Source organism: Hippocampus guttulatus, chromosome 14 (assembly GCF_054856545.1).
Source record: "Hippocampus guttulatus isolate MCC_2025c chromosome 14, RoL_Hgut_1.0, whole genome shotgun sequence".
Taxonomy (NCBI): Eukaryota; Metazoa; Chordata; class Actinopteri; order Syngnathiformes; family Syngnathidae; genus Hippocampus; species Hippocampus guttulatus.
Window position 1 is genome coordinate 5,639,418 of NC_141274.1, and position 24,273 is coordinate 5,663,690.

General features: G+C 43.4%; 2 protein-coding genes across 8 annotated transcripts in view; both read right to left on the minus strand.

Annotated features, from left to right (window-relative positions):
- LOC147194629 (nuclear receptor coactivator 2-like) overlaps positions 1 to 18,545 on the minus strand; it is a 32,544-nt gene extending 13,999 nt beyond the window's left edge. The window contains exons 1-6 of one of the 6 annotated variants that reach the window (XM_086128409.1): positions 16,742 to 18,545; positions 11,516 to 11,614; positions 3,532 to 3,645; positions 2,853 to 3,025; positions 1,354 to 1,457; positions 581 to 758 (exon numbers count right to left, since the gene is read on the minus strand). In XM_086128409.1, the coding sequence (XP_085984535.1) occupies positions 581 to 758; positions 1,354 to 1,457; positions 2,853 to 3,025; positions 3,532 to 3,626 (550 nt within the window). In that variant the 5' untranslated portion in view covers positions 3,627 to 3,645; positions 11,516 to 11,614; positions 16,742 to 18,545. Of the gene's footprint in view, positions 1 to 580; positions 759 to 1,353; positions 1,458 to 2,852; positions 3,026 to 3,531; positions 3,646 to 9,599; positions 9,810 to 10,692; positions 10,850 to 10,932; positions 11,072 to 11,515; positions 11,615 to 12,448; positions 12,587 to 16,741 lie in introns of those variants that run through there. The other 5 variants (XM_086128404.1, XM_086128406.1, XM_086128408.1 and 2 more) reach the window with 5 other exon arrangements.
- Positions 12,448 to 22,340, minus strand: lactb2 (lactamase, beta 2). 2 transcript variants are annotated; one of them, XM_086128412.1, is made up of 7 exons: positions 21,920 to 22,340; positions 21,357 to 21,517; positions 21,125 to 21,245; positions 20,821 to 20,999; positions 20,254 to 20,402; positions 19,860 to 19,947; positions 12,448 to 12,577 (listed from the first exon to the last, which is right to left on the minus strand). In XM_086128412.1, the coding sequence occupies exons 1-7, from the start codon at positions 22,036 to 22,038 to the stop codon at positions 12,555 to 12,557; spliced, it is 840 nt and encodes a 279-aa protein (XP_085984538.1). In that variant the 5' UTR covers positions 22,039 to 22,340; the 3' UTR covers positions 12,448 to 12,554. The 2 variants fall into 2 exon arrangements, with proteins under 2 accessions (XP_085984538.1, XP_085984537.1); XM_086128411.1 differs by lacking the exon at positions 12,448 to 12,577 and adding an exon at positions 18,695 to 19,764 and having other exon boundaries at positions 21,920 to 22,336.
- Positions 22,341 to 24,273: the final 1,933 nt, after the last annotated feature.

Consider the following 24,273-nt stretch of genomic DNA (forward strand, 5'->3'; position numbering starts at 1 on the left):
AATCATAAAATTCCGAAAATGGAGAAAATACAATACAATTACCAACATTACTTGTTTTTGCTTGACATATTGCAACTTTACAATCAGATTTTTTTTCCCCCTGAAATACGATTTTACCAACATAAAATTAAACAGAATATTACTCTTTTAAAAAGTACAGATATCGCATTTAAAATGCAACTTTATTCTCAGAACATTGCAACTTAATTTTTTTTTTTTTTTACAAAAATAAAGTACAATTTTGAAAGAAGAAAAGAAGCATCTAAGATGTTCACATGTACTTGAGTAGCAAACTTTCACTGTATTCTTATAAAATTAGGACTTTGTTTTCTTGAAATGTTTGAATTTTATATGCTTTTTTTCCCCCTTCAAAAATCATACTTTACTCTTGAACTTACAAAAAAAAAGTTATGCAAATAAAACTGAAAGAGAAAAGGAATAATGTGACAGGGATAAAGTTATGATTTCAACACGATATTCCGCCACTTTGCTTTCTTGAACTTTTCCAAAATGTGCCAAAAGTGAGGAGTTGCTAATGTTGCGACACGTGACTGCGTTTGAGTGTTTTGCGGACACCGACCGAGGCTTTTGGGCAGCAGGTTCTTGACAAACTCGGCATGGTCGCCAACGTGCAGGACGCTGTAGACGCTGGTGTTGATCAGCTCCTCCTGCTGGTACAGCAAATATTGACTGACGTTCTCCGACACAAACACCACGTTGCCTTCCATGTTGACCACAAAGAAGAAGCCGTCCAGAGCCTGCGGGAGCACCACCACCCACCAAAAAAGATACATAAAATTAACACATTGAAAAAACCCCAAATGGCAACACTTTGACGGCGAGACCTCCGTCAACACTTCAACAACAAATGACAAGCTGACAAACATACAGCAAGTGTTGTTCAACGATGTCATACGTGCGGCGTTTACATTCAGGACAAACGTGCAATCTGGATTTGATTCGGATTCACGTGGACAAAAAAAAAAAAAAAAGACGGCGCCTAAGACTTGCTGCCTTCGACAAATACGTGCCTTCACTTTCTCTTGATAATCTGCTTTTCTGCGAGGCACACAAACACACACACACACGCGCGCACACACACACACACACACACACACACACACACTTGTAATCAGCTTTCCAACGAGGTATTTATTTATACCTTGGTGCCATGTTGTACATCAGCACACACCCGTGACGCCACAGTGACTTTATCTCGTACCAGAGCAGCGCAACTCCATTTTGGGCCAGGATGCCAGACATACGCCCCCTCCCCCTTCCACACTCCCCCTGGCCCCCTCCAAGACAATCGGGAAGGCGTGGCCATGGCCCCACACTATTCGGTAGCCTTACCTCCAGCATCATGGGCCCCAGGGTGTCCTTGTCGATGACGCCGAGGCCGCTGGATGAGACGTCAGCCTTCTGCACCTCGTCCGCGTCGGCTACCGGAGCTTTTTCTGTATGAAAAAAAAAAAAAAAGTGATAAGTGTTGCAGGTTTCACGTATTCAGATAACTCCACACATCGCTAGCAACAACACCTCGAACATGCATCTGTACCTTCCACATGCGACAGCGAGCAAAGGAAAATTGAGTCAAATCTTGCATTTGAATTTATGAAATAATTTTCGCACGCTCGCCCACGCCCGACTGCGCCGCCTGGGCGATAAGCCCGGCCGGCATGGCCACATTAGGCCACATATTTGGCATTCCTGGTGTGAGACCAGAGAGACGTGAGCGCTCTTTTTTTTTTCCGGGCCATGAAAAAGGTTTGGAGGCGGCACCGTCGACTGGCACCTCCGCGGCAAGTCAAGCGCCAGGTCACCTGATGCTCTATGCGCGTTACACAGAGCCAACATTTCAACGTCTCCCATCCAAATGGTTGCGCGTCTGGAGGCCCTGCCAAGTGGGAAATTAAATAACCTGGTCCTGCTTTTGTTATAAATGCCAGAAAACGCGTGTGCAAATTCCTCTCGAGTTTTAACAAATTGTGGTGTAACAGTAAGGCTAATTTAGGTAAACGAAAAGACACCGTCCAAAATTTTTGAGGAACCCTACTCCTGATTTCACCCAAAAATTTGCGTCAAATGAATAACCCTTAAAACAACCCAAAGACAAGAACGACAACCAAATTTGGGTTATTTATCTCGCTCATTGGATTAAATAAATAAGCGCAAAATTTGTGTTAGTCCTTTTTGACCCAATTTGGGTTGTTTCTGTTTTAGGAATGAACCTTAACAAACAGTAAGCAGAGCTGCTGTGTTTGTACAAAATAGCATTAGCAGCGCTAGACACTGATAACTGGCACCTACAACAATGTTCAGTTCCGCTACACCACAGGTGTCAAACTAAAGGCCCGGGGGCCAGATCTGGCCCGGCACATCCTTTTATGTGGCCCGCGAGAGCAAATCAAATATGTCAACTTCCATGATGCTTGCTAAAATCTCTCCCAAAATTTAAACTTCTCACATGGAATACATAAGAAAGATATTGGTAGCATTTTCTTGTTAGCAAACCCCTTATTATTACAGTCACTTAAACAATAGTTGAATAAACAGACTAGACTTCTTTATCTGGTTTCACTCATAAAGGCCCTGTAAAGAAAACGGTAACTAAAATGTGGCCCGCAACAAAAATCTGTTTGACACCTCTGCGTCACACCAATTGACAAGTGGTCATGAAGTCCTGCCTGCATCGGTGAAAACTCAGTCCACGCTTTTAATGTCGTTCGGGGCACAAAAGCTCAGCGAGCAGTCGCCGCCGGCCTCGTCGCAACCCCCCTAGCGCCGCCGGTAAGGAAAGTGAAAATGTCCCACGCGTACACCATCAGAAGCGTGTCTTTGCGTATACGCACCGTGTTCTTTGATGTGTCGTATCTGCTTGACCGTCTCCTTGAGGATAGCGCACTTGTCGGGCTTGACGTTGAGGTCGTCCATGTCGTTGATGTTGGCGAAGATCAGCTCGGCCAGCTCCTCGATGTACTTGTTCTCCTGTTCGCGGTTTCGCCGCTCCGCGCTCCTCTTGGGGCTGCCGGACACATAGACAAGTCATGTGGTAAGGATGGCGACACGCCATTCAATTAAGGCTTGAGCCTTAATTGGTCTAGTACTGCCGCTGTTGTGTTTGCTTTGTTCGGCGTTAACTTTTTAAAATCGCTATTCATCTCTCCTTTTATTATTTATAATTTTATCTGTGGTTTTATTGTTCTTGTTTTGGTTGTAAAGTGTCCTCGAGTGTTTTGAAAGGCGCTCATAAATGAAATGTATTATTATTATTATTTCGTGTGTCGCTTCTGCTGTGCACCGTTTGGCCTCTAGGGGGCAGTGTGGTGCACAATCTTCCCTCATTTAAACATATTCAAAGCCTGGTTATCAAATGTCTCCAAAGTAACATCATGGAAGATTTGATATTTGATATTGGTTGACTGATGTGTGGACCTTTGAGACCGATTTCTCCATTTCGATGATTGTAACGTAAGTGATTTTCTGGTGGCGCGGGCTGTGTTAAGAGGCACTGAAAAAAAAATTCCTGACCTGGGCCCGAGCACATCTGAGGGGCAGTCCTTCCTCTTGAGGGACTCGGGGCCCCTGGTGGGCTCGGGGGTGGCGTGCCCCCCGCCGCTACTCATCTTCAGCAGATTTCAGCGCCTGCAGGAGGGTAGATGCCAAAAGGAGGGAAAAACTGATTGGAAATGTGAGACGATGGGACTACAAGGTGTCAAATCCACAAGGTAAGCAGAGCTGCAAGGCTCAGAGTAGCATTACGTTTTCATTCTATTTTTTTTTAATTCATTTAGATTAATTCATACAATTATTTGTTGAAATCCATTTGAAGTGTATGTAAAATACGAATAGTATTTTGTTCTAATAAACTCTTATATTTATTTTCTTGTTAATATTTAATTTACTGCAATTGGCTGGCAATATGTTCAGGGTGCACCCTTCCTACTGCCCAAAGTCAGCTGGGATCGGCACGCCCGCAGATCAGATAATGGATGGATGGATAATTATTTATTTTCAGTGTACACAATGTGTGCGTAAAATTAAACACAATAAAAATGAATTCCATTGTAATTTATTTTCCATTTTTTTAAAACAATACAATGTTTCAAAAAATTTTTGTAATCATATAAAGTCTCATTTTAATATTGGACTCATACAAAATTGAATGGGAATGAATCAATCAATTTCACTCAATATTACTGCAGCAATTACTTCATGACCTCAAATGAATTAAAATGAGTACATGAGGGCAGTGGGGGGCTCGGTGAACTCCTGCATGAAGTAAAGGAGGCCTCTTGCTCATGTAAACGGTCTGGATGTAGCCTGGGGTCATACTTGACCCCATCCCCCCACCCCTCCCCCCTTCTTCCTCCCCCGCCTGCTCAACAAGAACCCGTCCCGAGCGTCACCTGACTGTTACATAAGCGTCAGCCCAGCGGGGTTAACGCCGAGCAGATGAAGGCAGAAAAGGAGGGATCGTGAAGGAGAGAGAAAGCAAGAACGAGCGAGGAAAGAAAACAAGCGAGGTAACCGAGAAGATGGAGTCGAAAAAGACGGGAGAAACATGTCGGGGAGGGGCGCGTCAAACAGCAGGAGGGTCATCTCTCCCTCTAAATGAATAATTAGGCCCCGAGGACGACGAAGGAGCAGCCTGGCCTCATTACGGGAGGAAGAAGAGGAGGAAAAAATGGGGAAGGGGAGCAGAGAAAAATAACAACAGGTGGTCTCAGGTTGCATACCAGGAACTATTGCGCAACATGTAGGCTCTACCCTTTCATTCGAGAATAATGGTCAACTGTAACATAATAACACACACACACACACACACACAATGATTTCACCACTCATATGACAATCTTTTTTTTTAACAATTATCTCTTCACGAGTTGAAAAAAAAATGTGTGGGTGCACAAGTGTAGCACAACCTGTGTTCAAAATGACCAATCTCATTCAAACTCACGCGAAATAGGAGTTGGCACACCACTGCCGACATGTAAAGCGCCTCTGGTGAACTCCAAATGAAGTTCAGATGTTCGAGTAGGCTTTTTTTTGACAATAAGGCACAACAGTGATGGCTTCGAAGTACCGGCGCAATTGATGAAAAGACGAGGAGAAAATTGGTCGGGGGTGGGGGGGGGGCTGCTGAGGATTTTTCTGGCAAGCATCTCTGCATTGCTAGCAACCTATATACAATCTTATTTCAACATGTTTGAGGATGTCGCAGATGGTGTCAGGGTCCGCCTGAAGTCAGCTGGGACAGGCTCCAGCAACTCTCAGCGGCCCTGTTCAGGATAAGCCGTGTTGAAAATGGATCAATGGATTGTATTGTATGTTGTATTGTATTATTTCTTATCCGCTCACATTCATTGATGAATGCAGCTCAGTATTTATTCAACATTTTGGCATTTTAACCCTTTCAGGGACAGCGGTTACTAAAGTGGACAGTGGGTTACAAGGTCCATGAAAGGGTTAAAAGTTCAATTATTAAATCATTCACTCCCAAAGACGTTTTTAAACGTCTTTTCAGACTTGGTCCAGAATTGGCTGGTACTGAATGAGTTAAGTGTGACAAGTGTTGAGTCTCAACTGTGTGTGTGTGTGTGTGGGGGGGGGGGGGTTAATGGTTTAACAGAGGTGTCAATCCGCCCCCCCCCCATAAAAGTCTGCCTCAACTTTGCATAAATTGAATGTTTATCAGCATTTAGGGGAACATTTTTAGGGCTTGTTTCAGTGGGATCTTGTTAAGCCTTACAAATTACAAAACAAAATGAAGAAAGCTTGCTCATAAAAATGAAGAAAGCTTGCTCATAAAAATCAATTCCCAACACCAGTTCCATCTATGAACACAAAATTGGGCCTGCACGCCTATCATGACAAGACGCACTCAATCATTATATAAATAAATAAATAGTCTGAAAACAGCCAAAATTCAACAGGAAGTCGGCCATTTTGAGTGGAAGCAGCCATTTCGCATTCAGTTGCAAAAAAATATAAATACCAGGTCTTAACACCAGTTTCATTGGACGATTGGCAGGAAACCAGGATGCCTTATCTTTCATAACATACGACATACGAAACCGAACCGCCACTCCACCGTTTTGCTTTGAAGCGGGTGTTCTCGCAGTTTCAATTCAGTAAATTTAGCTCCAGCAAAAATGTCTTGTATCAGCAGGGAAGCCATTTTGCCAAAAAAAACAGGAGGACGTTAACGCCAGCGTGATCTCGCACGGACGTCGGACCTTTCTGACGTCGGCGTCGAAGCTTCTGTCAGGGCTGGACGCACTCGCAGACGACAACATCAAGATGATTTAATACCCGCGATTAGCAACACTGCCTCCTAGAGCGGCAACGTACACGAGCTATGTGTTTGTGTTGTGTGTGTGTGTGAAGTAATGACAGTATGTCATGGCTGCTTGATGCCACACTCAGTCACAGGCTTTTACAGTCAGTGACTGTTGCCGTGCACGACGTGCATTACTGCAGCTGTTGACGGGTGAGTGTGGCGGTGTAGCAGTGAGCGGGGGACGCTCCACACATCTCCTCCCGCCTGTCACCAGGGAGGCCGGTGTTCAATTCTCGAACCAAGGAGTGATTCATTTCAAGAGCCAGTAAACACTTGGCTTGGGGAACACCGGGTCAGATATTCAGTGTGGACATGTAGAGTGGTTGCTATGGTGATGTCCCTTTGGACCAGAGTTAAGGTGCAAGGCATCCAAGCTCTGAGAGGTAAATCTTCAAGCGGAAGGAAGTCAAATTGAAAAAGTTTGTAGGAATAAAAAGTGACATTTTGAAGGCTTGTCTTTCATGAGTAGACCCACAAAAAAAAAAAATCACTTTGTCATTTACTTGAGCGGAACATGGTGGCAAAGTTACATGACCACTGAACAGGAAACTCATAATCAAACTAAAATTGGGTTTGTACAGAACTCAGCCCCTGAAGCCAATTTCACTTAGCAACATGAAATTTGGAAAGCAGGTCCATCATGCGTAGGCTCGCTGCCCGCAAAAAAAAAAAAAAAAAAAAAACTGCCTCAAGAAGACATGTCTAAGAAGACACAGGAAGTCCGCCACTTTGGTTTGAAGTGGCTTCTGTCTCGAGTTGTCAGGCCGATGAATACCAAAACCCACAGTGAGGATCTGCAGCCACATTGCGCGTTTTATTTCCCCAACACCAACTTCAACGAAAAGTTCTGTTTAGGTCATCCGACACGCAAACCAACCAGCAAGTCGCACACAAACAAACACTGTGACGGAATCTTTGCCATCCCTTTGCCGTTGGGTCGCTTTTGTTGTCGCCACCTGGCAGCCGAGTCCTTTCTGCTGAGTTGTTGTCAAAGCTCGCAAAGACTTGTGACGCCGATGTGGGAAGCAAACTTTACGGGAAAGTTCCACCGTCCCATCGGAGACGCCGCAGCACACAAAACATACAACGGCCGTTCGATGAGTCAACGTGAAAAGTAAATCGCATGAGTGAACACTCGGCGGGTGATTCCGAATATTTCAGGAACCAGAATTCTGACCTTAATGTGAATACAGACTGCATGTAAATCAGTCAATGTGTTTTTAAACAGCAACATAGCCTCCGCTAACTTAACGCTAACACATACGGGCTAACGACTAGCATCTTTGAGGTGATGTTAGAACACATATCTTGGGAGTAACATCTCAAATACAGGTGGTGTGGAGAAAGACGTCAACAGTAGACTTGGTAAAGCTGCGGGAGTGTTCCAACGCCTCCGCAACATCTGGTCATCGAAAGCCATCACTACGACCACCAAGCTACGCCTCTATATGTCAGTGGTTATCCCAACAGCAATTTACGCCTGTGAGACATGGATGAAGACAGCCAACATTACCAACAAGTTAGATGTCTTTCATCGGCGTTGCCTGAGATCCATCCTGAGGATCTCATGGAGAGACCACATCACCAACGAGGAGGTGATGAAGAGGGCAGGAGTGGCTGAACTGTCAGACATTGTCTCTGAAAGGAGAAGGAAAATGATCGGCCACGTACTCCGGCTGCCAAGAGAGAGACCGGCAAGTGTGGCCATGGACTGGATGCCAGAGGGTGGAAAGAGGAAGAGAGGTAGGCCAAAGAAGACGTGGAGACAGACTGCCAAAGAAGACCTCAGTGAGATGGGTGTCAGCTGGCATGGAGCAAGAAAGGTCGCCAGTGACCGGAACAAATGGAGGAGGCTCGTCGCCCAATGTTCCAAATAGGAGCGGGCGGAACTAACTAACTAACTACTAGAACACAATACTCACGTGCATATATTCTTGATTCTCTGCAAAGAACGACTAATATAAGTGCGACTTAGTGAGGAGTGAGGTGCCTATGTATTAGGACCCAACTGATAGGGATTTTTTTTTTTTTAGGCCAATGACAATTCAGATATTGGTCAAAACGAAATTCTGCTTACCCACATCGCTATTTTTACAATACTTTGTCCGTTAGGATTTTTTTTTACTTTACAACAGCAATAAAAAGAATTTCTTGGGTGGGAGGGGTGCTCAAAAAAAAAATTAATATATGAGAAGTGGTCCATCAAAGAGTGAGCAGTTGTTGAGACACGCTGATTTGAGTGTTGAAACAATTACTGAAGGCAATACAGACAGTACAAATTTCTCTGTCCAAAAATTCTAGGCGTGTGACTTTAAAGCTGACAAAGTGAAAGCAAAAACACCTGCACAAAGAGCACACCGTCACAAGCTCAAACTCCAACTTTTTGCTTTTACAGCTGATGCCCTTTTTCCGTGTGTGTGTGTGTGTGTGTGTGTGTGCGGGCACGCATGCGTGCATGAGAATTAGCATGTAGTCGCAGCTGCAAAACGACACGAACACAGACGAATATCTGCAAGCAGACTTGTTTTTGGATCACATGAGACGTAAAAACACACTCTTTCCTACAAACAATTCAAAGAGAGGACAACATGAGACAGTATTATTTGTTAGGATGCTGAGAAATGATGACTCCGCATTCTTCATTCAAAACCAGGAGGCCCCCCGCCTCCCACTCCAAACACAAGCACACAGCCATTATAACACAAATGTGGTATAAGGTTGTTACACTCCAATAAATGTGTTGTTACAATATCTAACTGGAATGACACTGCAATAACTAAATCGTGACAAATATATTAGTATTATACTTGTTACACCTTACTCAGCAGGTCTTTGGGCTTTCTACACACATTCACACAGTCATTTTACACAAGTGTGTTATGAGACAATAATAAGCGTACATGTGTTATTCCAATGGCTCTGTGGACTCACTTCACACAAACACATGCATACACAAACACACACACACGCACACACAGAGAGCATGGAAGCTCAAAGTCCAGCTCAAATCATGCACAAACTAGCAGCATACGACAACGTTAATTTCTCTTTCCAAAGGCCGCAAGATCGTTGAAAGACATGAGAAGCAAAACAATTATTTGCATGTTTTGAGTAAAGAACATCATACAGTACATGACAATGCGTTGCTGTTTATATACTGGCAAAATGGCTCACTTGTGACATTTCTGCATGGGATTTTTACACATGGCGGCCACATGCGTCGACTGTGAAAGCGTAGAAAAGAGTAGAATCTCACCTGTGCTTCTGTTGAACAAGTCCATGACCAGTGCCCATTGAGGCAACCATTCCATTACCAGTCAGTGGCTAACGCGACAACAACACCACACACACTGGCCGGACTGCGTCCACTGCTTTCCCTGTGTGAGATTACCACTTGCCGTGTGCATGTGTGCGTGTGTGCGTGCGCGTGTGTGTGTGTGTCATCCCCACTAATGACAGCTGACAAACTACATGCTACAAATCCTCCCTCCCTCACTCTTTCTCAACCCTCCCCCATCATGCTCAGTCACATGCTACTCTCATAGCACAAACGCACACACACATACGCACACACACACACACACACACACACACCTATTAGACACACTGACTTCATCTCAGCAAGTGTAAGAGTTTCTCTCATTCACTTTCATTAGGTTGTATGTTGGAAAACCACCTTCATGTGGCTGCTTCACCTTTGCGCACTTAGATGGTAGGATGGGGTATATATCTCAACTCAACTGTATTTATAGAGCACTTTCAAAAAGCCATCGCTGCACACAAAGTGTTGTACAAGGAGCAACTAACATATACAACGGTAAGCAACAAATCAGTAACAAAGACGGTAGAAAGCATGTTACTATAATGTAGTAAGGGTGTCATTAGAGCTATTATAGGGCATAAAGTACAGTATATCATCAGACACACACACTATTTGAAGTGTGGTCTAACTATTATGACATGGTAATAAGTGTATTATGAGCTTGTGCATTTCTACTACACTACATGTGTTCGTCCAATGACTGAGTTTACTATATGCACATACTTATGACACTGTAATAAACGTGTTATTACAACTGTATTATTATTATTACACAATCAATGCCTGCTATTGTCAGAGGATAAGAACTGGGCCACCCCGCAAATCCTCACATAATAGTTGCCTATGCAAGTGTGGTTTAAAAAAAAAACACTGCCAAAGTGTCTCAAATATTGAAACAATTGGCAGGCAGCGCGGGTGCATGCTAACCACGGCGTATGAAATGCTAACACCGGGAATCGACATGACACACCCCCTGGAATCGAATGTAGGAATGCAGTGTGCATGTGATACGTTTTCACAAGCTCACCTTCGGCGTTAACCCATTAGCGGGACCCGGGACCTTCGATAACAACAACAGGACCTGCTGTGTTTCCCACAATCAGCAAGAGCCAGCAGCGGTATGGTTCCGCTACAAGGTTCAGCCTCTTCCCACCATCTTTGTTTCACGAGCTGACAAACGAACACTTTTACCCCCCAAAAACATGCGCGTTTTTTTATTTGAACAGCTGAAGCGATGTCGAAAGTGCAATGCGCGGCGAGCATCCACCTGCTGGATGAGTGGGCAGGAAGTCACATGATCTCCCCAGTGAGTCACATCCTGTCTCCTGCAACCTCCTCCTCTGTCACGCTCGGCGTTTTACCATGCAAGAAAACAGGGGACGAGGGAAACCTGGCTCCAAATTTTTATCTTTCGACATGAGTTCGTTTGTTTCTAGTTCAGTTAACACACATTGTGATGTAAACCAAGGCAGTCTTTTTCCCGTGTTGTCGTTCTGCGTGAAAGGTAGAGGCACAAAATTCGATGCACCACCTTGTTTTCTTCGTATGTGAACTCTTTTAACCTACTTGAATTAACATTGCATGCGATTTCTGCCCTTTAAGACCGTTTATCCAGAATCTGTGTGAAAAGGCGCCAGCACAAAATGGGGGGACGAGGTAGCATCGGAGGAGAGACAGCAACTGCGTGAAAGGGGATAGGAGAAAGTCGGAAAGGAATTTAACAACAACATTAGTTTGATGTTAATGTACCCAGAGAGTTCTAGGGGCAAAAAGTTTCTGTTGGTCAGCCTCATAGTTCAAAATAAAATATTTTAATCACAATACTGTCAAATGTCGATAGCTGTACTCACGGTTATGATACGGTCACAATCCGACACTATTCCATGCCACGGTCTGCATGAAAGGTACTGGCACCAACTGGGGGCGGTGGCGAAGGCAAACATTTTCAGCTGTGAAAAAGAAGAAGTGGGCTTTTTGCTTGTGAATAGCCTTTTCCCAAACATCTGCTTCTTCTCCCCACTTACACCCTGTTTTTGAGCACAAGTGTGGGTGTGTGAAGTGAACCCATAAAGACATTGGAATAATATGTGCGTGACAGTAAGACAGAATAATTTTATTTATGAGATTTATTGCAGTGTAATAACACATTAATTACGTTGTATCAGCAGTACTACCACACTTGAAATGGCTTTGCGTGTGTGTGTGTGCGTACGTGCATGTGTTCACACGCGCGTGGGCATGAGTCGAGCTCAGCAGGCTGAAACCACTTTAAGAGGCACCTGCCACCACCACCAGCGCACACTGCTGTTACATTCGTGTGCCTGTGTGTGTGTGTGAGACAGCTGATTTTTAGCCTGCAAACACACACACACACACATGCACACACACACACACACGCGGGCATGCACATTGCAGAGTGACTCAACAGGCTGTGTGTGTTTACAAAGTGAGTGTAGTTCAATTCAAACCAATAAACACATTTGTCATATTTGTATTTGTGGTCACAAGGGACACGAACAAACCACATGTATGCAGTTATGCAAACAAAAAAAAAGTGCTGTTGTAGCTTTTCTTAAGTTTCTTTAGCATCGTGCTAACGGACAATACAAAACGCCATAGAGTGGCGAACAAAGAGTATTGCTTTTTCGGTGTTACAACCCCTTAATGGCTCCATGAGCACGAGCGTCATCACAGTCAAATAAAATCTACAGGCATCTATTGGATTGAATGATGGCATTGCTGTTATATTTTTATGACGTACAATAATATCGAGTGCTCTTTACCTTATTTAAGAAAACCACTTTTTGAATTTTTCTCAGATTTTTTTTTTTTTGAGGGGGAAACGTTTCATGGCATTTCCAGCCAACTTTGCACTCTTGTTCATCCGCGTCACTCTCCAGGCCAGGCCACACCTTTAAAAGCCACACACATTCAAAGTCACAGATACTACAGAGAAGAACGTATGATTGGTGACCACACTTGGACAAATGTCTGCACCAAACATGCATATTTTGGAGCAGACGATTATGAATATTTGAACTATATCAATGAATAATCCAATAAATAGATAGTCTTGCTATTTTAGCCACACCCACCCACATCCTAACAAAACCTGCTGGAAAACAAGCCGACCGAGATATGCCCACAATTCAGTTGTTATTAGTTAATCCAACTCTCAATCATATTTATACAAATAAATGTCAAATTGATATGGATACCACGTAAGAAAATGTTTTGTTGTTGGACTTTCCGAAGGCGTGTGTATCCTGCGCAACTTGCCGACTCAGCCCAAATGTCACTTTCACATCTGGGAGGGGGAAAAAAAAAATCTGAAAAAAAGCCGCGTCTCAGCATATGACAGCTGGCATTTCGTAAGCCCGAGTGAATTTACAATCATGCTTTGTGCCGTCTTGTATAAACGCGCAAAGACACGGAAATGTTGTTGACACTTCTCACTCAGTGGATAGCGGGCAAAGTGAAACCAGGAAGTCTTGAAAGAATACAAATAAGTGTAAGGACAATTTGGCCTCAATGCTGAATCGCATTCAATTGGAGGACATTTTGCTAAAAGCAAAACGTCGATTGAACCACCACATCTTTCGTGCAAAATGCTTTTTGGCCTGCTTGTTCAAGAGTTTGGAGGGTTAAAAAAAACATCTCATCAAATGCATGTTTGTTTGTTTTTTGGTGTTCAATACATTTATGACGGGCATCAATTATATGCAGATTTTTGCAATTTGTGGGTCCAGTCGCTTAGCCCCAGAAATAGCGGCAGGCCGACTGCACTTGGCATTTCTGAAAAATTTTGGTCGAATATGCACGCACAATTTAAGGCCAATGGGATCCAATTTGAACACCATTCAGATCTATTCCAAATGGCGACAAGGAACTGGCCATCAGGACCACAGACCGAATGACCAAGATTTGTCATTTTGTTGCTCTTCTCTTTCGGCCGAAGTCTAAGACTTTTTATTTTAGACGATTTCAGGAGAACCAAATAACATTTTAAAACCACATTTGCTAAAGATGACAACTACAGTCAACAATATTTGTCATTCTAAAGAGATGTTGCTCCCCTATTTTTTGATAGCAGTATTTTGAAAAGCCCACCAAAAATCGGGATGATTTCAAAGATTCATTTAAGCATTGTATGCAATTTTCATGCACAATTATTCCATGCAATACTTTCCAAGAATCCATGACTCCATTCAGTAATTCCCCTCATCAAAATAGTACATTGGTCCAGAGTTACATAACTGATTGATGTTCTTTTCAGCTCATCAATCACGAACATTTTCCTCCAAACATCTGTTGCTAACGAGGATGTTGAAGCTTAAAAAAAGAAAACAAAAAATCATATGCGTCGGCAGATGACGACGATAAGCGCACGTTGCTATGGCAGCATGGAAGGAAGGAAGGATGGACTGATAGATGGACAGACGGAAGGAGAGGCACCACAATTAGCTGGAGCCCAAAGCCTGTTAAGCTATTAGCTTGCATTAGCACTGCGCCGCCGCCCGCCCCAAGCAGGTCACGGCTTGGGCCAACCAAATTAGCGCTAGTTGTGTAACGGGCGAGATTTAGAATTGGCTTTGCAGATGCTGCGCTCGCCGCCTGCAGGCATTAAAACCTGCAAAAAAAAATGAAAATGAGGAAACGGGTTCTGTTTTGAGCAAGACTTGGGAAAGCATTTGGTACGACATGAGCCAACAACAGACACACTAAAGTCTTTGTATCAGGGGGTGGGGGTTTTTTCTTCAAGAAAACTGTTTTCTTTCAAAAAAATAAAATAAATTTAAGTTACAATCGTGGCATATAAATTATTGTGGCAATAATCGTCATTTTCTCACTTTTGTTTGGTTCTAAGAAACTGTCAGATTACCAAAAGAATTTATAAAAATGGGAGGGGGGAATACAAATTCACAAAAATATTCTTCATTTTAGAAAAAAATGTCTGAATATCACACGATAAATATGAAAATAAAAGCAATCTTACAAAATATGATTATACGACAAAAATATTGGAATATTATGAGGGGAAAAAAATCATTTACTAAAACGTACAATTCGGCGAGAATAATGTCCCTATTTGATACGGAAAATATTACAATATTACTCTAATTTTGTAATATTTGAAGGTGAGGGATCATACCTTAATAATGTACAATTTTCTAAAAATGAAAGGAAAATATAATATTTCAAGAAAAAGGTCCTAATTTTGCGAGAAAATGTTGGAATATTATGAGAATTATTTTCTCTTTAAAAAAAATTTGTAATCTTACATGAAAAATGTCCCCAATTTGCAATAGAAATGTTGGAGTATGAGAAAAATGTTGAAATGTCCATCCATCCTTCCATTCATTTTATAAACCGTTTCATCTCCACACGGCACACATAGACGAAAAACTATTGCTCACACTCACAATCACACCTATGGACAATTTTGAGCGTTCGATCAACCCATCCTGCATGTTTTTGGAATGTGGGAGGAAACACACGCAGGCACGGGAAGAACATGCAAACACCACAAAGGGAGGCCAGAGCCTGGAATCGAACCCCGGACCTCTGCACTTCCTTGTAAACCCAATGCCACTCAAACAAAACAAAACAAAAAAAAACTATTGAAAATCTCAAAGATTGCACAAAGTGCAGCAAGTGTCATGTCGCAATCCTTCTCAAAGTTCAGGTTTGGGCTGCTGAGAAAAGCAAATAATCCCCAAACCGTTGAAAAAGTTACACAGGTCCAACGCTGACAGATAACATATCGGCGCAGGCAAAGAGTCACGTTAGCCAAAAAACCAACACGACCGCACAACCGCAAAAGTGCACACTGAGAACAACAAGAAGGCCAACTCATAAGAATCGACGACAACTGCAGAAAAAAAAAGCACAAAGATATACACAGACTTTTTCGAGATGAAATGTAACTCCATTGGCGAGAAGAGTTTCAAGCAAAGATCGTGCAACCTGAAAGCAGATTTCTTGAGGTTTACAAGCCGAATGTTGGCACTAAAACGCAATTTTCAGTGTACATTTTCCTAAAAAAATTACAAATAGAACTTTCACACAATTACACATTTTTCACCAGCTTTGGCAGTAAGGTACAGCAAAATAAAGGCCTTTTGCTGTCTGTGTTGCTATGCGGTATATTCCACCTGCCCAGCTTGTATTCGCACTCGGTATGCATATTTACATATTGGTACAAAAGCAAATTTAAAAAAAATCAATAAAATGTCTAATTACAACATAGGAAAGGTGTTTCCGCGTTTTTAATTTAATCAGCCGAGAAAACTGCATTGAATTTTTTGAACGGTTTTATTTTGAAACGCCTCTACCGGAAATGCGGAGCATTTAAACTCACGGTTAATGTCAGTCGGCACGAGCCGCTTTAAAACGGCCACCGTGCAGCGAAAAGATAATTTCTACACACTTGACAACAAAACACATTTCAAGTCGGATCTCGTTTACAAGTTATGACCTTTTAATGATACTTTTCTAATTCACAAAGATGAAATGGGGCCGGGTGCTCTCACTTCGACCTCCTTGATGTCGACCAGGAAGCCGATGAGATATCAAACATCAGTCATTGCCGGGGATGTTTGACCTATTAAATAGGTTCGTTGGTCAGCACACTCTCGCGTTTGACAAGAGGCGAAATAAAGTCACTTTCAATCCATTTTGTCACCCATTCTGATTGCTTCTCCAAAGGCTCGCTTGACGAACATGTCGCCCGGCAGCATCGAGCGCCTCTTTGCCGCTAACAGGCACAACACGCTCGAAGCCTTTTCGACTGAGCAAAGCAAGCTGCACCGTGACATTTTCTCGAAACGGCTCAGAACACGACTCGTGCTTCTTGTTCGACAGTTGAATATGGTGAGGTGTGCGGGGGGCGCACACGACAGTAACGGTAATTGTAAAGTACAAATCCACCGCACCTCCTCTTAAAGGGGGGGGGGGCGTCGGGGAGTGAGCCATGCAAAGACCTCCGATTGAGTTGGAAAATACACCGCAAACAAGAGTGTTTGTGGGCTCGAGCGAGTTAAAGAGCATGAGGTGGGGGTCGACCGGAAACTTACCTGACAGCTGAGCGGCGGAGTGCTGGCGCTGAGCGGTTTGGCCGAGTCGCTGCCGTCTGATACGTGTGCGGCGCCACCATGTTGGGAAGGTACAAACGACAGGGCGGTACACAAGAAGGGCAGCCAGCCTGACTGCCGGCTTGTTTATCTGCTCGGCTACCGATTGCCACCACCCCCCTCGATCGCAACTTCCAACCCTCCTCTTGCAGACCACCTCCCGCGGTCACTTTATGAGGCAAATCATCCAGTGACAGCCAGTCCAAGAAGAACGGAGCCTTTCTATTTGCTCACGTCTAGAAACGCATGGCCACCACGGATGCAACGATGCAACCCAAACATCCATTATCCAAACACCCAAAAAGTTGCTTATGGTGGTTTGGAAGCATCAATCCATTCATTTTCTCTCCGATTTGTCATCATTTGGGTCCCCGAGGTGTTGGAGTCTATCCCAAACTTAAATTGAAAAGAAAAAATTTGGTTGAAATCTTATAAAAACGAAAATGCTTTTATAAAAACACCAACCGGAAACCACCTTGCTAAAATGAACTAAAACTAAGTATAATTTTAGCAAAAATATCCTTTGTTTTCATCTTTGTTAATATTGCTGAACTTTCGGGGGTTTATTTTAAATGAATTAATTTCAGTATTGCTAAACATCCATCAACCAGTTCGGGTGTTGAGGTTTATGTTACAGTACTTTATTACGCAACAGTGACCTTTAAAAAAAAAAAATGTTGTACTCAACAAATTACACTATATAGTTAAGAAAAAAATAATCCTAAAACTAATGACAGCTAAACTAAAACAAGGCCGTTTTGAATAAATAAACCCTGTTAAAAAGGCACAAACCTACTCTAAAATCTAATTAACAGAATTTTAAACGCAAGTGTCAAAAACGAATAAAAAACACCTATCTTGAAAAATCTAAAACTATTATCACGTTGGTGCACATGCTGACAAATAATCTGAATCCAGATACTATTTTGTTTTTTAAAGTAGATTATACATCTCTTAAATTGAATCTACTCCATTTTATTTCGTTAAGTCTTTGTATGGAGCCAGATTATTTTATTTTGCGCATCCACTTGACAACATACATTTTTCAGTATACATGTGAACTAACAGAAAAGAAAAACGAGATGCATTTGGGGTGTACTGAAGTAACCTTTGCGGTCTGGACGCACTGCAGCGCGTCGCTTCACCTTTGTACATGTACACGCTCTTCTTGTTCGTCTGCAAATTATTTTCACCGAAGTTACCTTTGTCATCAACCGTTTGTCTCTCACACACACACACACACACACACAATCTCAAAGTCCTCTTTCACTTGTCAATATTCCACTCACAAGTTAACACACTGACACTTGCAGAGGTCAGTTGGTTTGTTATTTTTTGCTATGATGCAAGTTATAGAAGAATAGGAGCATGATGCCACCTGACTCACAATCTATCATCCATCCATCCATTTTCCGAACCGCTTGATCCTCACTAGGGTCGCGGGGGGTGCTGGAGCCTATCCCAGCCATCTCCGGGCAGTAGGCGGGGGACACCCTGAATCAGTTGCCAGCCAATCGCAGGGCACACAGAGACGAACAACCATCCACGCCCACACTCACACCTAGGGACAATTTAGAGCGTCCAATCAGCCTGACATGCATGTTTTTGGAATGTGGGAGGAAACCGGAGCACCCGGAGAAAACCCACGCAGGCCCGGGGAGAACATGCAAACTCCACACAGGGAGGCCGGAGCTGGAATCGAACCCGGTACCTCTGCACTGTGAAGCCGACGTGCTAACCACTGGACTACCGGGCCGCCCTTCACAATCTATCAATCAATCTTTATTTAATTTATCAGCATGTAGCATTCGAAAAAGAACTAGTAGCTGCTGCCACTTACTGGCTGACACATGAATGACAAGATTTCCAGTGTTTTCGAAGGCACTGAAACAGTAATTGGGGATATTATCATGTTTTAATCAAATTAAGGCTGACAGTTCTGTAGGTAGCAGTAATTCCCAAACTGTACGGGGCCTGGCTTCCATCCAAGGGGTGCGCCAGATTTACAGCGGTCGATTGACAGTGTTTTTCCAACTCAATCAAAAGGTTAAAAGTAAGCAGTTGTACTCAAATGAATATTATTCTCGAAAAAAAATACACATTTTGTAGTTGTCATTCCCGTTGTTAGGGGTTTCGTTAATGTTTCTTGACTGTAGTGGCCTTTTCCAAATGTGTCGGTTCAATTTCACGCTTCAATCCCAAGTGTGCTTCACATTTGTGATTAATTATTGCCTTTTTTTTTGATTGGCTGAGAAAAGTCACTCGGTGACTCATTGTGAGGTGTGCAGGTACAGCCAATGTGAACAATTAAGTTATGAAAAATATATAATAAATTCTTACAGAGGTGGTTAAAAAAAACGGATTTGTGTAACTCATTCACTTTGTTTTTTTTTTTCAAGAAATTCCTGTTCCATTTCTTAATTCACTTTCACAATTTTGTCGTTGCTTTTGAAGTCTTTTGATGCCATTTTCACAAAACATTTCCATTTCTTTGCTTTTGACTACTGTTCCCACCTTTAGCTTGACGTTCGCTTTTGTCTATTCACGAATAACCATTTGGTTGATTGTTGTGGTGCTTTTTGTGATTGCGATTGCTCAAGTCATCAAAAAATAAATAAATCTCGACGTTACATTCATCAGTGCAAAGAAATTAGAAATCTCAACAGCAGCTCTTGTTAGCACACTGCACAAGGCAAAATGGCCGCCCCGAGATGAATCAAAATGGATGGATTTGTCTGATTAATTCATGTCCCACAAAGAAAAAACCGAGGCATTAATCAGAAACCAGAGTTTCGACTTGAGGGGGCGCGTACCACAGTCAAGTCAAGAACATTCTTGACTTGGCTTCCCTCTCTTAAAGTGGCCCATAAACAAAAGTCAGTTGAGTCAACTTGACTTGATTATGTTCCATCCTCCTCATCAAAGATTACTCTTCCATGTGGTGTTTTGTGACGATCCAGCAGTCACTGAGTGGGGGGAAGGGGGAATGTGTGGCAGTAAAAACAGTTGACAACGTGTTATCTGTCGTCATGTTTACATGCCCTTTCCACAGATAACTCACCTTGACTTATTTTGCCTTCTTTCTGCAGTTTCTTCAAGTGGTGCACCAGGTTGATGTTGGCCACCTCATGCAGATGCTCAGGAGTGTCCTGCACCGCGTAGACGAAAAACGGATTATGATCTCAGATTTTTTTTTTCCCCCCCACAAAAATCACGTTTCCCATTTGAATCAATTGTGTTCTCCCTTTGCTTCTAGAAAAAGCAAACAATGAAATCACTCATAAGAAATGTCAGGGGGGGGGGGGGGGGGGTTCCAGTTTTTCCAGGACATTTAACTATTTTTCTAATTTTCCAGGTGTTTACAGTCAGTTCAGCGCCCTCCGAGGGTAAAACATCGAACTGCACTCGAGGTTTGTAAACAATCATCAGCTTTGAGTGGGTTTTGTTTTATTCACCTTGTAGACAATCTTGACAAGCTCCATCGAGGAGAAGGACTTTCCAGCTGCGTCCCGAATGACGGCCAGGATCTGTTGTTCCCTCTGATTGCGGTGGCTGATGTATTGCTGGATTTTGGCGCCGGCGTCCTGAACTACGGGACCGTGACCTGCGCACCAATTAGAAGCGTTTGACATTAACTTTCAGTTCAATGAGAAAAGGAGAGACCTCCACCGAGGCACGATAATCCCGATTAGGATCAAGATGTACGGCTGATGTCTCAGTTTTCAACCCAAAAGTGAAAGGGATGTACTGTATTAAATTTTGATTCGTGGCCAAGAAATGGAAATGGGGAGGGGGGAAAAAAATTGATTGATTCAAAACTTAAACTTACAAAACTGCATTTTCCGTTGGCCCATGCCAAGGACGATTAAGAATACAACTGCCAAAACCTGTTGGACAGCCGATTCAGCACATGGCTCTGTTATCATTCTAACTGGCACAACATCAGCTTCCGAGGACACGCCATGGTGGAGGTACACAGAAAAGACAGCAGCAACAGTGTGAAAGGTAGACTTTTCCCTCACCGGGGTAGATGAGATCGGCGCGGATGTCCATGAGTATCCTCAGCGAGCGCATGTAGTCGTGAAGGTCCTCGAAAACAACTGTACCCTCGCCCAGGATGCAGTCGCCCGAAAACAGAGCCTGCTCCTCCTCCAGCAGCAACGACATGTGGTCGTCAGTGTGGCCCGGCGTGAAAACCACCCTGACAACAAAACGGACATGATGATGAAATCATTGCTTCCGAGTGATTGTTCAGAATGACATCCATTGTTTCACCCCCCCCCCCCCCCACACATTTAAGAACTTTTTTTTGGGATCAGAACTTACTTGAGTGTTGCTCCCTCCGTGTGGATCACATCGCCGTCTTTCAAGTACGTGTACTTGTGGCTTCCCGAGACCTCCTGGACCTTGCTGGATCGGGGTAGTTTGCTGACACGGATCTCAGAACCTGCCGCAAATGTACACTTCCTGTCAAACATCTCTTATTCATTTTCAGAGCTTTTTTTTTTTTTTTTTTTTAACGGGGGGATGGGGGGGAACATAGTCGCAATGTCCTCACCCGTGATTTCCCTGCAGATGTCCTCCACGCCGCCCGTGTGGTCACGATGCCAGTGCGTGACCAGGATCTCCTGAATGCTGGTATTGAACATGCTCAGTGCCTCCTTCAGACTGCTGATGTACTCGGGCACGGCCGATTCACCCGTGTCGATGAGTACTCGTCTGAAGAACAACCAGATGGTACATACAAATAAGAGTCTGTATAATGGGTCAAAAAGTCATCTGAATTTTGTCATGACATCATTTTGGTGTATGAGATGCACATTGAAACGAACATGAACGCAACCATTGTTTCCATTTATGCATTAATGTATACTCATCTTCACTGAAATATCGATATACAAAATCAGTCAATGAGGCCCTCCACGGGAAAACGTAATTACAATGTGGCCCGCGACAAAGATTCGTTTGACACCCCTGACCTACAGTCAAGCAAACCTAAAATTCCCACAAATTGTCATGGAGTGTCTGTCACATTTTAAGTAACAACCCTGTCCACATAGCGATCTTACGTGATAATCAATCTTGCAAAATCAAAGTACGTCATAGTAATATTGAGGCCACCTGTTACCGGTTCCGACCAAGTAGGTGTTGGTGCCCTGCAGCGTCTTCGGTCCCGGGTTGCAACCCAAAACTCGAACCACACGGGCAGACAACTGCGCGATACGCGGAATGACACTCATGGCCGGCAAGTCAAGCCAAAAGGCGTGCAGGGTTGTCAGTGACAACGACTACGACTACGTACTAGTCTTCGTCTTCGTCTTCTTCTTCTTTTTCCGTATTCTTCTTCTTCGTCGTCTTCTTCTTCTTCTTCTTCGTCTTTTTCTTCTTCTTCTTCTCCTTCATCGACTAGAAGGATTTGTTTAGCTCGGGATGTAGCCCATTGTAGCAGAGGAGATGTTTAAGGCAAAAAAAAAAAACTTTGTTAAAATATGACTTGGGACATTATTTTAAGAGGCTAGCATTGTTGACTTCCTATTTCCGAGCAGCCTTCACAATAAAAATGTGCCTCCGATAAACACTGCTGTTTCTCAAACTGCACACTTGGTGGTGCTATTGTTTGATGTAAGAAGTTTTGTCGAGCGGAGTCTAGTGCCGGATTAAATTAATCCAGCACCAGTTTGATATCACATCTTTCCACTTTCTAATGCAGTCGGGCGCTGCCTTTGTGGATAGTCAAAAATCACTTTGGGCCACAAATTCAATCGATCCATCAATCAATCTATCCGTTTAATGTCATGATTCTGATCGTGTGTGTCTCCAGCCGGTGGCGGAGGAAGGCCTTCCCTCCAGCGTGCACGTCCGCTGCCAATGTTAATCAGCCAACTATTTAAGGACTTCCTCATGTTTTTCGCACTTACCTTTGTCGGTAGTTTTCGTTGTAATTATTTGTCATGGTGTTTTGTATCAGACGCTATTTTTGGACAAGCCATTTCCATTTATATGTTGTCCTTGCTTTATGCAACTGTTTTGGGTTGTTTCGTTTTACCAGCATCCTTTGTTGTTCTTTGTCGGTCTTGCGACCTACTTTTTGGAAATAAACCTTTTTTTCCAATTATTTCTAAGTTCACGTTTCTGGATTCCTGAGAATCTATTTAGCTAGCTAGCTCATCAGCAAGATTTGCGGATGCCTAATCATGACCCTGATCATTTCAATCAGGTGTGTTGGAGGAGGGAGACATCTAAAACAGACTGCGTAGGGGCCTTCAATGACCAGACTTGGGCAACCCTGAACCCTGAATCTAGCTTTAGTCTGGCGTTACCTTCAGGGACAGGGTGAAATCACAGCTTTGCTTACGATGTGTCTATGAATGCTCATAAAAGATGCAATTTCTTTCCTATTTAATGGAGTCTCTTACAACACTAAAACAGTGCATATCCGCCTCCCTACAATGCACTGGTCCAATATCATCTATCATATTTTTATGAGGGGAGAGGTGGTGGGTTTTTTTGGGGGGTATATGTTGACCTCGTTGATGCCATATCATCAAACGGAGGCGCTAAATCCACTTCATGCCTCCTCTGGTATTTGTCTGTGGTGATAAAACGAGGCGCCGGCTGGAATATTTACAGGTGGAATAAATGGAGGGGCGGTGTCAAAGCCCCAACCCCCCCCCCCCCCCACCGCCCACACACACACACACACACACACACACACACACACGTAATTACTTGACGTAATGGCAGTGCACCGGGCCCGTAATCTCCCATTAGAATCCGTCTGGATGCCTTCTAATTCAATATAAATGCAAATGATTTTGGAGAGGGGAAGGGGAGAGGAGAGCAGGTCTGATCCTATACAGCAACAGTACGGTTGAGCCTGCCGCGTTCACGATGCTTCCTGTCTGTACAATGTGGAGACCTGCTTGCGACCTCGCGTACTTAGATGAGTGATGATGCTGGAGTCACTAGTGGTGGATGGACGGTGGGAAAGAAAAGACACTGCTGCCACCTCCAGCAGCTGCTCCTCCTTTTTCTCCTCGTCCTGTAAAGTCCTTTCTGATTCTCCTCTTTCCACTTTCATCCCCCCGTATACTCGACCTCCCCCTCATTCCAACTCATTTGAAGTATCAAAAAAATCCTCGTCCGCTTACATTGCCTCTCGAAAAGAGCAGACGGACGAAAAAACCCCCCAAAAAACCCAGCTGCTTTTCCAAGAGCCATCTTTGGCACTTTCAAGAAGCTATCGGCGGTCGTTCAAGAGTTGACTTGAATTCGGTTGCTAATCAACACAGCAGTACAACACAGAGGCACGTAAACAGTCTCTCGGATGACAATCGGACATCATGGAGCATTTTCGTGTTAAGGCAGACATTGACATGCGGTCGCTACTTAATGAATGTTGTGTAGCGTGCTTTGCCTAATTGTAGCCGAAATTCTCTGCAGTTGAGTAATTTGGAGCAATTTTTCAATCCAAA

What these genes read in the sequence shown, in the direction of transcription:
- lactb2 (XM_086128411.1), bottom strand. Translation starts at nt 22,038, where the DNA reads ATGAGTGTCATTCCGCGTATCGCGCAGTTGTCTGCCCGTGTGGTTCGA. An exon ending in TTGGTCGGAACCGGTAACAG is followed by an intron (nt 21,518 to 21,919) that starts GTGGCCTCAATA and finishes GTTGTTCTTCAG; the next exon opens with ACGAGTACTCATCGACACGG. An exon ending in CGCCGATCTCATCTACCCCG is followed by an intron (nt 20,403 to 20,820) that starts GTGAGGGAAAAG and finishes ATTGGTGCGCAG; the next exon opens with GTCACGGTCCCGTAGTTCAG.